Source organism: Pristiophorus japonicus, chromosome 10 (genome assembly GCF_044704955.1).
Source record: "Pristiophorus japonicus isolate sPriJap1 chromosome 10, sPriJap1.hap1, whole genome shotgun sequence".
Classification (NCBI taxonomy): domain Eukaryota; kingdom Metazoa; phylum Chordata; class Chondrichthyes; family Pristiophoridae; genus Pristiophorus; species Pristiophorus japonicus.
The window spans coordinates 26,897,040-26,913,637 of record NC_091986.1 but is presented as its reverse complement, the minus strand read 5'-3'; the positions used below and the strand labels follow the sequence as shown (position 1 = coordinate 26,913,637).

Sequence of the window (16,598 nt, the reverse complement as noted above, 5' to 3'; positions counted from 1 at the left end):
CGTGTTTGCACCAGGCAGCCAGCCTTCTGATAAATGCTCTTGGCCAGCATAACACACACAGGGAAGCTATCTGCACAGTGAAACATTCCCAGATCAAGATGGTGCTGATGAACTGCTCGAGCTTCGACCTTGTAGCCTGTGACCGCCATCTGAAAGCAGAAACATGGCAATCGCTCACATCACACTTCCATCTGTGTGTTAGCTGTGACTCAGTGGGTAGCACTCACGCCTCTGAGTCAGAAGGTTGTGAGCACAAAAATCTAGGCTGATGTTCCAGTGCAGTGCTGAGGGAGTGCTGCACTGTCGGAGCTGCCGGCTTTCGAATGAAACGTTAAACCGAGGCCTCGTCTGCTCTCTCAGGTAGATGTAAAAGATCCCATGACACTATTTTGAAGAAGAGCAGGGGAGTTATCCCCGGTGTCCTGGCCCATATTTATCCCTCAATCAACATCACTAAAACAGATTGTCTGCTCATTATCACATTGCTGTTTGTGGGAGCTTGCTGTGCGCAAATTGGCTGCCACGTTTCCTACATTACAAAAGTACTCCATTGACTGTAAAACGTTTTGAGACATTCAGTGGTCATGAAGGGCACTATATAAATGCAAGTCTTTCTTTCTTATCCTGTATGTAACATTCTCGGAAACAGCCAATCTATTTCTGTTGCGATCCTTGTGCATTACTTTCTACTGCGGAAAGTGAAACAGAATTGATTTCACCCGGTTGCCAGTTTCACACCACGCGTTATTCTGAATAATGGATGTCCTCCTTTTTATTATCTCACTCATTTATAATTTCCAGAGCCGCACTGAACACAATCACTTTGCTGCTGACAGCCTCATTAGGCACCGCTGCCGCTAACTGCATGTGCCTGCCTGGGTGACACTGAGTCATGCAACACGCACAAGGCTCTGCTCGTATTACCGGATCAATTTTTCATCTCCCGCTGCTTTTCATCTTGGCTGAGTTTCGCAACAGCCTTTCGAGAGAAAAGAAAGCTGAGGAGAGCCCAGAGGAAACCGTGCAATTTCCAATGTCTAAAAGTAATTGAGTTAGTGCAACTCTAGCCCTCTGTGCTTGCCAGCTTTATGTATGCTTCTAAAATTCCTGTAGATCAAAAGCGTGCCCGCTGCCTTTGCTGCAAGAAGCTGTAGAGACAGGCTGGCTCCAGGAGCTCCCCTAATGAATGGCTGTCAGTCACAATCCCGCCATTCACACCCTATCAACTAATGTTTTTCTAACTCCTGGCATTACCATTTGAATTTGGACCCATCACCCCTGTTGTATCTCTAATCTCTGCTGCCTTCCACCCTATCACAGACCTTCCCTTTTGTTCTTTCTTCCCCGCCCCCTTTCAGTGCTCGTTAAGAGTCTGTTCTTTCCAGTTCTGACGACGGGTCATCGACCCGAAACGTTAACTCTGCTTCCTCTCCACAGATGCTGCCTGACCCGCTGAGATTTCCAGCATTTTCTGTTTTTATTCCAGATTCCAGCATCCGCAGTATTTTGCTGTTGTATTAGCTCCTATAATGATGCGTGTCTGCAGATTTGGTCTCTCTCTTTGTGGTGAATTAGTACAATGTGCAGTCGGTCGTGGAGTTTGACTAATAAGTAACGAGCAACAATTCACATCAAATATGAATGTGGCAGCTTCATTTTCAAACTGCCTGAACTGCGAAGCCATATAGTGAATGATGTTTCTTCCCTGCCTCTTGCAACGCTCCCCGGTTAACGGTGCGGGCAGGCGATTCGCTCCGTGGACCATTCACAGACTGCTCTGCAACAGTCAACGGGAGCCAAGCAGCAGCAGCAGCCCATAGCTGTGCCACCACTGAAGCTACGCTCAGTGCCTTTCCTCTGACACAAGATGCCAAGGTACTTACAGGTGAGCGAGGCCCAACTGGATTTACCCATCCGGGGTGAACCCCACACATTGCTACCTTTAGTTGTTCTTGAAATGATTCCAGGCTTTCTGCCTCCACCCGAAGTGTTGGCGACTCTCTGCCTGCAGGCACGGCACAGCTCACACACGCTATGTGAGGCAACGTAGCTGTGAATTGCCATGCACGCATGCTCCTTCACCGCTTCACTTACACCTCTCTTTTTTCTAATTCATTCACAGGATGTGGGAGTCGCTGGCAAGGCCGGCATTTATTGCCCATCCCTAATTGCCCTTGAGAAGGCGGTGGTGAGCATCCTTCTTGAACCGCTGCAGTCGTGTGGTGTGTCGTAGCACTGAATGGCCATTTCAGAGGGCAGGTCAGAGTCAACTAGATTACTATGGGTCAGGAGTCACATATAGGCCAGACCGGGTAAAGGCAGCAGATTTCCTTCCCTCAAGGATATTAGTGAATCAGATGGGTTTATTACAACAATCGCTAGTTACATAGTCACCATTACTGAAACTAGCTTTTTTATTCCAGATTTATTTAATTAACTGAATTTAAATTCCCCAGCTGCCGTGGTGGGATTTGAACTCATTATTCCAGTAACTTAACCACGAAGCTACCGTACCTTCTCTACCACTACATTCATACTCCTCTCTACCGGAAAGTTCAAAACGATTGATGTTTTCAGTCTGTGTCCTGTCCTCGCCATTCATCCAAAGTCTGAGGCAGGGGTCTTCCCATTCGTTCAGTGCACATTCACGTTCGGGTTTTTTTTCCATTGTGTAATCTCCGACTGTCCGGACTTTGTCCCCATGGGATTCCCGTCCTCTCCTTCAACGACAAGCCTGACACAATGCTTTGGCGAGAGTGCAGGAGAGATTTTGCTGGAATGCTACCAGAGATGACGAACTTCAGTTTTGTGAGGAGACTGGAGAAGCTGGGATTGTTCTCCTTAGAGCGGGGCAAGGTTAAGAGGAGATCTGATAGAGGTGTTCAAAGTCATGAGGGGTCTAGATAGAGTAAGGAGAAACTGTTTCCAGTGACAGAAGGGTCAGTAACCAGAGGACGCAGAAAGAGGCGACATGAGGAAACATGTTTTTACACAGCGAGTTGTTGTGATCGGGAACGCACTGCCTGAAAGGGCGGTGGAAGCAGATTCAATAGTAACTTTCAAAAGGGAATTGGATAAATATTTGAAGGAAAAACTTTTTGGGGAAAAGCAGGGGAGTGGGATTAATTGGATAACTCTAACAAAGAGCTGGTATCGGCGCGATGGGCCGAATGGCCTCCTTCTGTGCTGTCTTGTTCTATGATTCTAACTAGTTTCTGCCTGTTGTTGCTCACTCCCTGCTCCTTCTCCAACTCCATCGAGCTCGCCATCTCCTCTCTCAATGCTGGGCCAGCCACAGCCCGTGTACCATTTAAGCTGCTCCCCTCCCACTCCCCACACCAACTATACACCAGCGGCCTCACTGCCAGACTGCTGTCCATTGACACAAGCAAGGCTGTGGGACATCCACCACCATAGAAAATAAAAAAACGATTGATCCAGCTTGGGACCAAGGATAGGTCATAGGGAAAAATCCACAGGTAACATAGAGTCACAGAAATTTACAGCACGGAAGGAGGCTATACGGCCCATCCTGTCTGTGCTGGCCGACAAAGAGCAATCCAGCCTAATCCCACTTTCCAGCTCATGGTCCGTAGCCCTGTAGGTTACGGCACTTCAAGTGCATATCCAAGTACTTTTTAAATGCGATGAGAGTTTCTGCCTCTACCACCCTTTCAGGCAGTGAGTTCCAGACCCTCACTGCCCTCTGGGTGAAAACAATTCTCCTCAACTCCTCTCTAAACCTCTTGGTTATGACCTCTAAAGGAAATAGGTCTTTCCTACCCGCTCTATCTAGGCCCCTCATAATTTTATATACCTCAATTAGGTCTCCCCTTAGCCTCCTTTGTTCCAAAGAAAACAAGCCCAACCTATCCAATCTATCCTCACAGCTAAAATTCTCCAGTCCAGGCAACATCCTGGTAAATCTCCTCTGTACCCTCTCTAATGCAATCACACCTTTCCAGTAATGTGGTGACCAGAACTGCACGCAGTACTCCAGCTGTGGCTTAATTCGGCTAAGTTCATGAATATTGATAGAAGCAGCAGGTTAGTGTGTCAAGGCCCAACTGTGTTGTAGTTTGGCTAGAAAACACATTTCTGGACAAAGACTGAATGATTTAAAGGGTGAGTTAAATCACATGGTTGCTCTAATACACCTATTATTATCACACTTCTTCTGCCATGATAGTTATTACTTGGGAGCAACACGACTTAAGAACATAAGAAACGTGATTCAACAAAATCATGGCTGATTTTCTACCTCAACTCCACCTTCTCGCTCTATCTCCATATTCCTTGACTCCTTTAGTGCCCAAAAATCTTTGCGATCTCAGTTTTGAATAGACTCAATGATTGAGCATCCACAGTCATCTGGGGTGGAGCATTCGAAAGATTCACAACCCTTTAGTGAAGAAATGTCTCCTCATCTCAATCCTAAATGGCTGACCCCATATCCTGAGACTATGACCCCTAGTTCTAGACTTTCCAGCCAGGGGAACCAGCTTCCTAGCATCTAAGGCTTCCCTCCCTGCGAGACTGCTATGTGACGATACAAGCGGGGGGCTTCCAGAGCGGATGCATTCCACGCAACAACTTCCGAGTAGACCTTGCAGCTGGTTTGGATCCTGGGAAAGCACATTACTTGCTGCGGGTACAGAGTCTCCAGCCTGCAGCACACTTTTCCCAGGATTCCCATGGGGAAGAATGGCTTTTCGGCCAGTGAGAATTCTCCTGTGTGCAGAAGATCCCTGCGGGAACACTCCTGATCGACAACATCACAGAACGGCTGAGCAAGAAGGGACTGAGGGACAGCCTCAAGTGGCTTCCAGGAGCTGAGATAATCAGTAGTTTTCTTTTAAACAGACCTTTGGTAGCGGCATCATTTCCTCTTGGAAAATCACTTTGAATAAGAAAGTATTCACAGTAGACATGCCCTATCCTTTAAGTTAGCAATTGAAGGGTGCATTATTGTTACAGCTGTATATGAAACTTCATGGCACACACTCTACAGTAAATACAACAACATATAACTTGAGCACTTTAATTGTTGAAACCACCCCTGAAAAACGTAAATATTGATACTCAGACTAGATCTATCTAAAGGACATGTGGGGCAAGGATCAGGTCACTGTGCCCAATAATTCATGGTGTAACATGGCCATTTTGAATGCTGTGGTATGGATTTTTGCGATTGTAAACTCCAGGCCAATACAAGTAATTCTGCACCCAAGCTGAGAAGATTTATTTGTTACAAGACAGAGTATTTTGTAAATAGATTCATCGCATCGTAAATCAAAAAACGCTCCTTTGTCTAAGAAGCTGAACAACTCACACGATACCTGCAATGACATCATGTCGGGCCTGTACTGTTTGCGAAAGCCTAGGTCGTACATCAGGAACTTCAGCATCTTGAAGGCCTGCTCTTCGCTTGTGTGCAGAAGGAGTACCCCGGCCACAAAACTGATGCCCTGGCAGTAGCCCACCTCCTTGTCCAGCAACGAGTAGGCCTTGAGCAGATTAAACAGCGAGAGTTGGCCAGCCCCCAACTGTGCCGAGAAATATGCATGGGTGGGAAATGTCCGTCCTGTAAGAACATGGAAAAATGGCAAGGTTTATGCTTTCATGCTGCCTAACCTTTTGAGTATTTCCAGCATTTTCTGTTTTTTTTTTATATACTGGAAAAGCAAGCGATCGCGTAAAATGCATGTCGCTGTATGTGGACAGTCATTATTGTTGAGTCCCCCCAACCAACCAGTTGAAGGTGATATCAATTGCTGGCTCAAGGTGACATTTTTGGCATTACCACAAGAAGCAGGGAAGATCCTATAAAGGAGAGGATAGAAAGTCATTTGAACTGACATCAAGATGTCGGAGGAGATTGGTATCGACCCCCTCCCGCCCACCAACCCCACCGCCTCCTCACTTTAATAAAACCAGCAGAATGATATCTTCACAAATTTGCTTCCATCAGAATTCAGCGGATTCCTGACTCTGAATCCATACTATTGTTAGCTCCCATAAAAACATAACAGGAGCAGGAATAGGCCATACGGCCCCTCGAGCCTGCTCCGCCATTCAATAAGATCATGGCTGTTCTTCGACCTCAACTCCACTTACCCGCCCAATCCCTTGATTCCCTTAGAGTCCAAAGATCTATTGATCTCAGCCTTGAATACACTCAATGGGCTCAATTTTGGCCACTAGAGATTTCTGGCGTACTTGTCAGAGGTGCGCCAGTTTTCCACGCTTGGAAGTGCGCCAAAAATCACTGTCCCGGGCCTTCTAGCTGCTGGTGTGGCATGGCGACTGGTTCTGTGGGCGGAGCCAGCGTCCTGCGCTGGAAACAGTGCCGGGACGCTGGACATGCGCAGTAGGATCGGGATTTGTCGTGATCGTGCGTGCGCAGTAGAATCGGGTCAGTGGGTGAGTGAGAGAGCTGCAGTTTCAACTGACCGCGCATGCGCAGTAGAATCGGGCTCCCGATACTTGCCGCGTTTCTGCCCAGCCCAGCCTCTCGGCCCGCCCCCCCCACCACCCCCCCACCCTTCTCTTCAGCCTCCCGATACTTTGCCGCGTTTCTGTCGAGCCCAGCTAGCCCAGCCCAGCCTCTTCCCCTCCCCCCAGCCCCCCTTACCTTCAGCCTCTCGATGCGTCTTTGCCGGCCGCCCCTTTCCCAGGCCGAATGGCCTCCCATACAGGCCGACCCGCTGCCTTCACCCGGCAGAGTTCAATTCAAGGTAGGATTTACTCCAATTATTTATTTGTTATTCAATTGTTTACCTGAGTTCTTTATTTTTATTCAGTTATTTCAACTTTTATTTGCAATGTTTGGTGCTTGGTGCTTGGATGCAGGTCCTTACTTACTTACCTGCGCCGATTTCTGAACTGCCCACAAGGCTTTTCAGAGCTGGCCACATACGCTGACCTAAGTGGATTTGGAGTAACTTTTAGCTGGCCAGAATTGCTTAAATGGCGTAAGTGGCTGGGAAAAAAAAATTGTGAGCAGTGATGCGAGCATGGTACCCCTCCCATTATAAGAACATAAGAAATAGGAGCAGGAGTAGGCCATACAGCTCCTCGAGCCTGCTCCGCCATTTAATATGATCTTGGCTGATTCGATTTGAAAAAAAAAACCTGAACTAAAAAAAATCGTACCTAACCGAGTTACTCTGGAGCAAGTTGATTGAGGAAAATGGCGTTTCTTAATTTACGCCAGAAAAACCAACGTACTCCAAAAAAATTGGAGCAAGTCATGGCCAAAATTGGGCCCAATGACCCAGCATCCACAGCCCTTTGGGATAGAGAATTCCCTTTGCCCCTGAAACTGGACCCTCTGAAAAGCAGCAGACTGAGTCCTTTATTCAACAAGCAGTAGATTGCAATCTCTTGCTCGAAAGCCAGTGGATTATTATCTTGCACATGTGTGCACTGCTGTGGTTAAAATGAGTCAGAGGAACATTAGGAACAGAAGGAGGCCATTCAGCCCCCTGAGCCTGCTCCACCCTTCAATGAGATCATGGTTGATATGCACCTTAACTCAATTTATCCACTTTTGCTCCATATCCCTCGATACCCCTATCTAACGAAAATATTATCTAGCTCAGTCGTGAAAGTTCTAATTTTTCCAGCATCCACAGCCTTTTGGGGAAGCGAATTAAAGATTTATCCTGTCCTTTGTGCATCCTGATTTTGCTCGTGAATAGCCTCGCTCTACTTTTAAGATTATGTCGCCCTGTCCTTGATGCCCCCCACCAGAGGAAATTGCATCTCCGTGTCTACCCTATTAAATCCTTTTAACATTTTATGCAGCTCGATCAGATCGCCCCTAAATCTCCTATACGAGCCAAGTACATGCAGCCTGTCCTCAGAATTTAAAGCTCTAAGTCCCTCTGAGCCAACAGAGTGTGTGGTGCCAGGCATGCCCAAGTACAGCTGCCGAGACTCATCAGGATAGGGTTGGTGGCACCAGAGTGGCACAATGCTGTCCGTGTGAGTGTTTGTTGTGAGCAGTGATTCGAGCATGGTACCCCTCCCATTATAAAACATAAGAAATAGAAGCAGGAGTAGGCCATACAGCTCCTCGAGCCTGCTCCGCTATTTAATATGATCTTGGCTGATCTGGCCATGGACTCAGATCCATTTCCCTGCCCGTTCCCCATAACCCCTTATTCCCTTATCGGCTAAGAAACTGTCTATCTCTGGCTTAAATATATTCAATGGCCCAGCTTCCACAGCTCTGTGAGGCAGTGAATTCCACAGATTTACAACCCAGTTTTAAATGGGCGGTCCCTTATTCTAAGATTATGCCCCCTAATTCGAGTCTCCCCTATTAGTGGAAACATCCTCTCTGTATCCCATCAACTATAAGCAGCCGTGGCTCAGTGGGTAAAGCTCTTGCCTATGAGTCAGGAGATGGTAGGTTCAAGTCCCACTCTAGAGTCTTGAGCACAAAATCTTGGCTGACACTCTAGTGCAGTGCTGTGGGAGTGCTGCACAGCCGGAGGTGCTGTCTTTCAGATGAGATGTCAAACATGAAACCCTGTCTACCTTCTAAGGTTGGTCTAAAAGTGGTATTGTTTGAAGAGCAGAGGAGTTCTTCCTGGCTAATACTTATCCCTCAATCAACATCACTAAAATAGATTATGTGGTCATTATCACATTGCTGTTTGTGGGAGCAATTAACTGCCATGTTTCCCATATTAAAACAGAAAGTACACTTCAAAATTATTTAATTGGCTGTAAAGTGCTTTGGACATACTGAGGTTGTGAAAGGCACTAAATAAATGCAAGTCTTCCTTTTTTTAGTATAAAGGCCCTCGAGGATGCCCTGCATGGAACACAAGGGAATGTGTTGGGAGTAACTAGCAGTAAGAAACGGCAGCGGCAATACAGAGAGAACAGTGCATTCGGTAGGAAGATGGGATAAGAGAACTGAGAACCACAAGGGTGAAAAAATACACTGAAGCTGACAGGAGAAAGTCAGATACAAAAAAAACCTTACATTAAAGCACAGCAGGCTGAGAAAAAGAAACTGGAGAGAAAAACAACTGAAATACCAAAAAAAAAGTATAAAACAATGATACTGCAGAAGAAAGGTACAAGAGTCAGGCAAGATAAGCAACAGGAAGAGGAGGCAATCGAACAAGAGGACAAGTGTGCAGCTGCAGTTGTTTAAATGTTAAAATTAGAATAGAATGTGTAATGTCACCATCTGCTGGCTACACAATGCTACTGCAAAGAAACAATTCTTTGCTTTGGCCAAAAGTATTCTATTTTTTGAGAAGAATGGGTCGTTTAATTAGCAGGGATAATTAAACCAATATTTTTCTTCTCTGCCTCACTACCTCTCTTTCCTCCTTTAAGCCACTCCTTAAAACCTACCTCTTTGACTAAGCTTTTGGTCACCAGTCCTAATATCTTCTTATATGACTCCGTGATAACAACTTGTATTTATATAGCATCTTTAATGTAGTAAAACATCCCAAGACGCTTCACAGCAGTGTTACAAGACAAAAATGTGACACCGAGCCACAAAAGGAGAAATTAGGGCAGGGCTTGGTCAAAGAGGTTGGTTTTAAGGAGCGTCTTAAAGGAGGAAAGAGATGTAGAGAAGCTGAGAGATTTAGGGAAAGAATTCCAGAGCTTACGGCCTAGGTAATAGAAGGCACGAACGCCAATGGTGGAGCAATTAAAGTCAGGGATTCTCAAGAGGCCGGAATTAGACGAGCACAGCTATCTCGGGGGGAGGGGGGCGGGGGGGAGCTGGAGGTTATTACAGAGATGGGGAGAGGCGAGGCCATGGAGGGAGTTGAAAACAAGGATGTGAAGTTTAAAATCGAGGCGTTGCTTAACCGGAAGCCAATGTCGGTCAGCGAGCACAGGGGTGATGGATGAGCGGGACTTCGTGCGAGTTAAGATGCGAGTTTTGGATCACCTCTAGGTTATGTAGGGCAGAATGTGGGAGGCCAGCCAGGAGTGCGTTGGAACAGTCAAGTCTGGAGGTAACAACAGCTTTTGTGAAGCGCCTTGGGACGTTTTACTATGTTAAAGGCGCTGTATAAATGCAAGTTGTTGTTGTTCTTATCCCTAAGCGACAGGTGATAAACCTGCAAATTCTACCCCAGCAATATTAAATGGTTAAGGGACACTCGTCTTTGGAGTTTTATGCCAGCGAGGTAATTTAAAAAGAACTCTTACCGAGGTCCACCAGGATGGCGTGTTGCTGAGTAGTCAGTTGTTTCAAAAGTTCCTTGTATGAAATATCTCCGGGCTGCTGCTTGTCCGGTAACCTGTGTCTCAGGCGATACTGCTCGGCCAAGAATTGCCAGATCTCTCCTCTCCGGCCTTTTGGGACACCTGTCACACAAAGGCACCCTGTTTAAAGGCAGATCGCAGTACACACTGCAGCTTGCACTTCCAACGCTACACCATCATTTTGCAGTGACAAACAACCAATAATAAATTAGGTCACTTCTTTTCATGGAGAAAGGAATAGAAGGCCGTGTTGATAAGGTGAGACAAAGTAGGGCGAGAGGCTCATGTGGAGATTAAACACCGGCACAGACCAGTTGGGCCCAATGGCCTGTTCCTGTGTTATAAATTCTATGTCATTCTTTTTGACATTTTGGATTTCATTTAAGAAAGGAGACCTCTCAGAGCTCATGTTTAAATTAAATGGTTACAAAGGATATGGTCAATTTTAATGTGTTTATATCTTTATTTTTATTAAGCATTTTATTCCACCAATTTTCTGCCTTTCTGCTGGTTTTATATCTTTGTATAAACAGCAATTCCTGACAGCAGAGGGGAGGCACTCTGGCGAGTAGGAGTCCGATACTGTGGGAAACACATTTAGTAATTGGGCACTGACCTTGACTAAGAGCAGTGTGAACCTTCTCCATGTCAACCTTCACCTTTGCCCTTCCTGGAATGGTCAGCATTTTATCCCAAACAGCAGAAACCTCCTTTTGACAAAGCACAAACTCTTCGTAGTCCAACTTCACTTTCCTGGCCTGAAGTTCGTCTCTGCTTGCTGTCATTTTATATTTGAAAAATCGATCAGATTAACAATTCAGGAACCGTACAGCAGCACAGCACTCACACAGTACATTTCTCTTCCACTTTCGCGAGCAATGACTGCAGTTGAGCAAGGCAGCCAGCCAGATCTGAGCAGATTATGGCCACTCGGTAAACGCAAGGACGCCTGCCTCCTCTCTCCTAATGGGGTTGCTTCAGGCCACGTTACAGCAGCATAGTTGCCGGCTGCCTTGTGGCAGCTCACCCGTGTCGCCAGTCTTCACCTGTGAGCTGGCAGACAACCATTGATCTGTGGGAAGGGGCCAATGCAGCCAGGTGCAATCCTGCCCTCATTCCACACATGCACGTCCAGCAAGGGTGACTGTGAGCACTGGATAGTGACCAGGGCTGACAACCAATGTGTCCGTTAAGTTGCGCGGCCACGCAGCGGTCTGGAGGTTCCGCGCAGCCGGCTCACCGCCTTTAAATGGAAAATCCGCTCATGCCCGGAAATTGGAATGGGCCCCGCAGCCTGTTAAAGGGGCCCCGCAGCCTGTTAAAGGGGCCGCGCAGCCTGTTAAAGGGACACCGCAGCCTGTTAAAGGAACACCGCAGCCTGTTAAAGGGGCCCCGCAGCCTGTTAAAGGGGCCCCGCAGCCTGTTAAAGGGGCCCCGCAGCCTGTTAAAGGGGCACCACAGCCTGTTAAAGGGGCCCCGCACCCAAAAACAAAATTAGAGGGAACACTGGCTAAATAATCGCAGGGTTGCCCCTATGATCTTTTGATCTTTCTCCTGGGCATTGATTATGGCAATGTCCTGGAGATTAGTCATTAATTCCTGGAGACTCCCAGGCAATCCTGGGAGTGGGGGGAGGTGACGATCCTGCTCACTTGGCCAGGAGATGCTGAGGCCACAGACTGGCACAGTCACACCTGTGACTGTGCCGCTCGAATCTGGTCATCACGCTAGACAGCGGATTGACTGCGTTCTCAGGCCAGCTGATCAGTTATTTTGAACCCTTGTTTCACTAACGAAAACCATGACCGAAAGCCCGCATTCCTTCTCTTTACGGGGAGCATGAGCTTTCTTAACAGCTCTTGACGCTTTCTGTGCGAGGGCTGGAACACTTTATGCCTTTCTGTGTGCAATTATAGTTGGTAACTCTAACACTAAACTTTTGGGCTGATTCTACCATCACGTGCTCCCAACAAGCAGGGAGTGCCGGACAAAGAAATAATAAGCTGAAAGGTCACCAGACCTGTTGCATTGCCACACCATTCCAGTTTCTACTGCGATTAAAAAGGTCCCTTTACAATCATTCACTCGCAGCACTCTACATTAGAATGGAACTGCTCTTACCTTCTACCAAAGGCACCATATTTGAAAAGAACTGAAATCTCCTCGACAGCATTAAGAATATGACAGTATAACAGTCGTCAATTACATGTGATATCAGTAAACTTGAGTTTAGCTTTGCAACAAAACATGAATTAAACAGATTACACAGCGACTACTTGAGGAGAAATGGCAGCTTTATTGCCCAAAGGAACAAAGTCAATGCAGAGCTTATTATACCCTTGAAACACAATAGATTTAACTGTCTGTCAATCCCTAGGGTCCCATCACTGCAATTGGATGGCGCATCCCATATTATATAAATATATATTGCAATACTGAAGTCCTCCTATAGATAGATGCCAGCATATGTGTCTGGGAAAGCCAATCAGGAAAATTTGAACAGGCCGGGGCTCATTTCTCCAGAAAGGAGAAGGCTGAGTGGTGACCTCATAGAGGTCTTTAAAATTATGAAGGGGTTTAATCGGGTCGACGCAGAGAAAGTGTTTCTATTTGTGGGGGGAATCCAAAAGTAGGGGTCAAAAATAAAAGATAGTCACTAATAAATGGAATTTAGGAGAAACTTCTTCACCTAGGGAGTGGTTAGAATGTGGAACGAGCTATCACATGGAGTAGTGGAAGTGAATAGCAGGATGCATTTAAGGGGAAGCTGGATAAACACATGAGAGAGAAAGGAATCGAAGGATTTGTTGATGGGGTTAGATGAAATAAGGTGGGAGGAGGCTTGTGTGGAGCATAAACACCGACATAGACCAGCTGTGCCAAATGGTGTGTTTCGATGCTGTAAATTCTATGTATAATCATATATTCCCAAGAATGCTAATGCTATCTCCAAGCAGAATGCCATTACTGCATCAACCTTGACTTCAGTTTGACTCTACAATTCTGATAGTGGATTCACAGCACTTGGATCTGGAAGTCTGAATGGATTCTTGGCTTCAGTATGCTAGATTAATTACTGCTTTTGATTTAGTGTAGTTCGACCCATTTTGCATGGGAGATGAAACCTCAGCTTTGCAAAAGAAAGTCTCCACCTCAGTGTCCTGCTGATATCAAACTGAGTATCACTGCCTACTGTGTCAGCCGTGGCTCAGTGGGTCGCACACTTGCCTCTAAATCAGAACATTGTGGGTTCAAGTCCTACTCCAAGCACTAAAACCCAAGCTGACACTCCACTCCAGTGCAATACTGAGAGAGTGCTGCACTGTTGGAGGTGCCATTTTTTCCAATGAAATGTCAAACCCAGGCCCCGTCTGCCCTCTCAGATGGACGTAAAAGATCCCATGGCACTATTTTGAAGAAAAGCAGGGGAGTTATCCGGTGTCAATCAACATAACAAAAAAAAAACAGATTATCTGGTCATTATCACATTGCTGTTTGTGGGAGCTTGCTGTGCACAAGTTAGCTGCTACGTTTCCTACATTACAACAGCAACTATGCTCCAAAAGTACTTCGTTGGCTGTAAATTGCTTTGAGATGTCCAATGGGCGTGAAAGTCGCTATATAAATGCAAGTCTTTCTTACTGTTAACAATTCGCAAACAAGAGTAGCAATTATTTTCTCCAGTCTTCAAAACATCGCGGGAAGTGATTCAGTCCAAGTGTGTAATAAAAAGGAATATAACTAACCCATTCCTGCCTCTTCATTCTAAAACGAAGATACATGCGCTTGAATAGCAATAGCGCATCTAAGAGCAGTGTACTTGCTGAATGTGTGCAGTCATGTGTTGCTCCACCCTATTACAGAATATTACTGTCGGGATCAAACTCCACCGAAGCATTAAACAGCTATACGGAGCACTCACTTTATCACAGAGCAGAAGCGTAGGTGTATTCTGTGAGACATGACAGACCTCCATTCCCCGCCCTCCCACCCACACATCCCCCACTGAGGTTCGATTTGAAATCAAATTCTTAATGGCGGTGCCCCTGCTATAGCCTGCTGTTGAGCCGGTGAATGAAGCGTGTTTAGGTTTGTTATGTTCTGTGCAGTGCTGCCTCAGCACGTTGTGATTCCTCTAATGGGATCGCAGCAGATAGCTCCAGGGTGAAGAGCAGCACTGGCACAGGCATGATGAACTGCATGCTTCTGTACTGTTATTTCTATGATTCAATTAGAAGGAGCTGCACACCCTTGATTTGTCATTGCTGACAACAGCAGCGACGGCATTACAATTCTTGCACTAACCATCAGCCTGATAAATATACATTAGCGTTTTTGGGCGGCTAATTGATTAGCGGAATGTAGCTGAGGCCCAGGAGTCAAAATCCCCCGAATCTGGCCTGAAACTTAGCCCAGGGAGTGCGATGCACACTCATTCTACCCTCGCACCAGGTCCCCCTCACCCTCGCCTTTATTACCTCTAGACTTAACTATTCCAATGCACTCCTGGCTGGCCTCTCACATTCTACCCTACCTAAACTAGAGGTGATCCAAAACTCGGCTGCCCATATCCTAACTTGCACCAAGTCGCACCTGTGCTCGCTGATCTCCGTTGGCTCTCGGTTAAGCAACGCCACGATTTCAAAATTATCATCCTTGTTTTCAAATCCCTGCATGGCCTTGCCTTTCCTTGTCTCTGTAATCTCCTCCAGCCCCACAAACCCCCAAGATGTCTACGCTCCTCTAATTCTGCCCTCTTGAGCATCCGTGATTACAGCATCCGAGTTCACAGAGTGTATCCGGGATAGTTTCCTTAAACAGTACATTGCAGAACCAACCAGGGAGCAGGCTATCTTAGATCTGGTACTGTGTAATGAGACAGGGTTAATAAACAATCTCCTAGTAAAGGATCCTCTAGGAAAGAATGATCATAGTATGGTTGAATTTCAAATTTAGTTGGAGGGTGAGAAATTTGGATCTCAAACCAGTGTCCTAAGCTTAAACAAAGGAGACTACAAAGTTGGGAAGGCAGAGTTGGATAAAGTGGACTCGGAAAATAGATTAAAGTGTGGGACGGTTGATGAGTAATGGCAGATATTTAAGGAGATATTTCATAATCCTCAACAAAAATATATTCTAATGAGAAGGAAAAATTGTAAGAGAAGGGATAACCATCCGTGGCTAACTAAGGAAATAAGGGATGGTATCAAATTGAAAACAAGGACATATAAAGTAGCCAAGATTAATGGGAGGCCAGAGGATTGGGAAACTTTTAAAAGTCAGCAAAGAACGACTAAAAAAATAATAAAGAGAGGGAAGATGGATTATGAAAGCAAACTAGTATGAAATATAAAAACAGATATTAAGAGTTTCTACAGGTACATAAAAAGGAAAAGAGTGGCTAAATAAATGTTGGCCCCTCAGATGATGACACTGGGGAATTAATAATGGAGAACAGGGAAATGGCAGAGATTTCGAACAAATATTTTGTATCGGTCTTCACAGTAGAAGACACTAAAAACATCCCAATAATGGATAATCAAGGGGCAAAAGGGAGGGAGGAACTTAATACAATCACATTTCAATAAAGTAGTACTCGGTAAAATAACGGGACTAAAGGCGGACAAGTCCCCTGGACCCGATGGCTTGCATCCTAAGATCTTAAAGGAAGTGGCTGCAGAGATAGTGGATGCATTGGTTGTAATCTACCAAGATTTCCTGCATTCTGGGGAGGTCCCAGCAGATTGGAAAACCGCAAATGTAATGCCCCTATTTAAAAAAGGAGGCAGACAGAAAGCAGGAAACTATAGACCAGTTAGCCTAACATCTGTCGTTGAGAAAATGCTGGAGTCCATTATTAAGGAAGCAGTAGCAGGACATTTGGAAAAGCATGATTCAATCAAGCAGAGTCAACATGGTTTTATGAAAGGGAAATCATGTTTGACAAATTTGCTGGAGTACTTTGAGGATGTAACGAGCAGGGTGGATAAGGGGGAACCAGTTGTTGTGGTGTATTTGGATTTCCAGAAGGCATTCGATAAGGTATCACATAAAAGGTTACTGCACAAGATAAAAGTTCACGGGGTTGGGGGTAATATATTAGCAGGGCTAGAGGATTGGCTAACTAACAGAAAGCAGAGAGTCGAGATAAATGGGCCATTTTCTGGTTGGCAAACAGTAACTAGTGGGGTGCCACAGGGATCGGTGCTGGGACCTCAATTATTTACAATCTATATTAACTTGGATGAAGGGACCGAGTGTAATGTAGCCAAGTTTGCTGGTGATAAAAAGATGGGTGGGAGAGCAAATTGTGAGGACACAATAAATCTGAAAAGGGTTATAGA

The 16,598-nt window shown here is 45.8% G+C and overlaps 1 protein-coding gene across 4 annotated transcripts in view; it reads right to left on the bottom strand.

Annotated features, from left to right (window-relative positions):
• The window catches only part of tbc1d4 (TBC1 domain family, member 4), a 336,885-nt gene that overhangs the window by 27,238 nt on the left and 293,049 nt on the right, over positions 1-16,598 (bottom strand). For all 4 annotated transcript variants that reach the window (XM_070891722.1, XM_070891723.1, XM_070891724.1 and 1 more), the window contains 3 exons: positions 10,871-11,032; positions 10,198-10,356; positions 5,340-5,584 (listed from right to left, as the gene is read on the bottom strand). In XM_070891722.1, the coding sequence (XP_070747823.1) occupies positions 5,340-5,584; positions 10,198-10,356; positions 10,871-11,032 (566 nt within the window). The remainder of the gene's footprint in view (positions 1-5,339; positions 5,585-10,197; positions 10,357-10,870; positions 11,033-16,598) is intronic.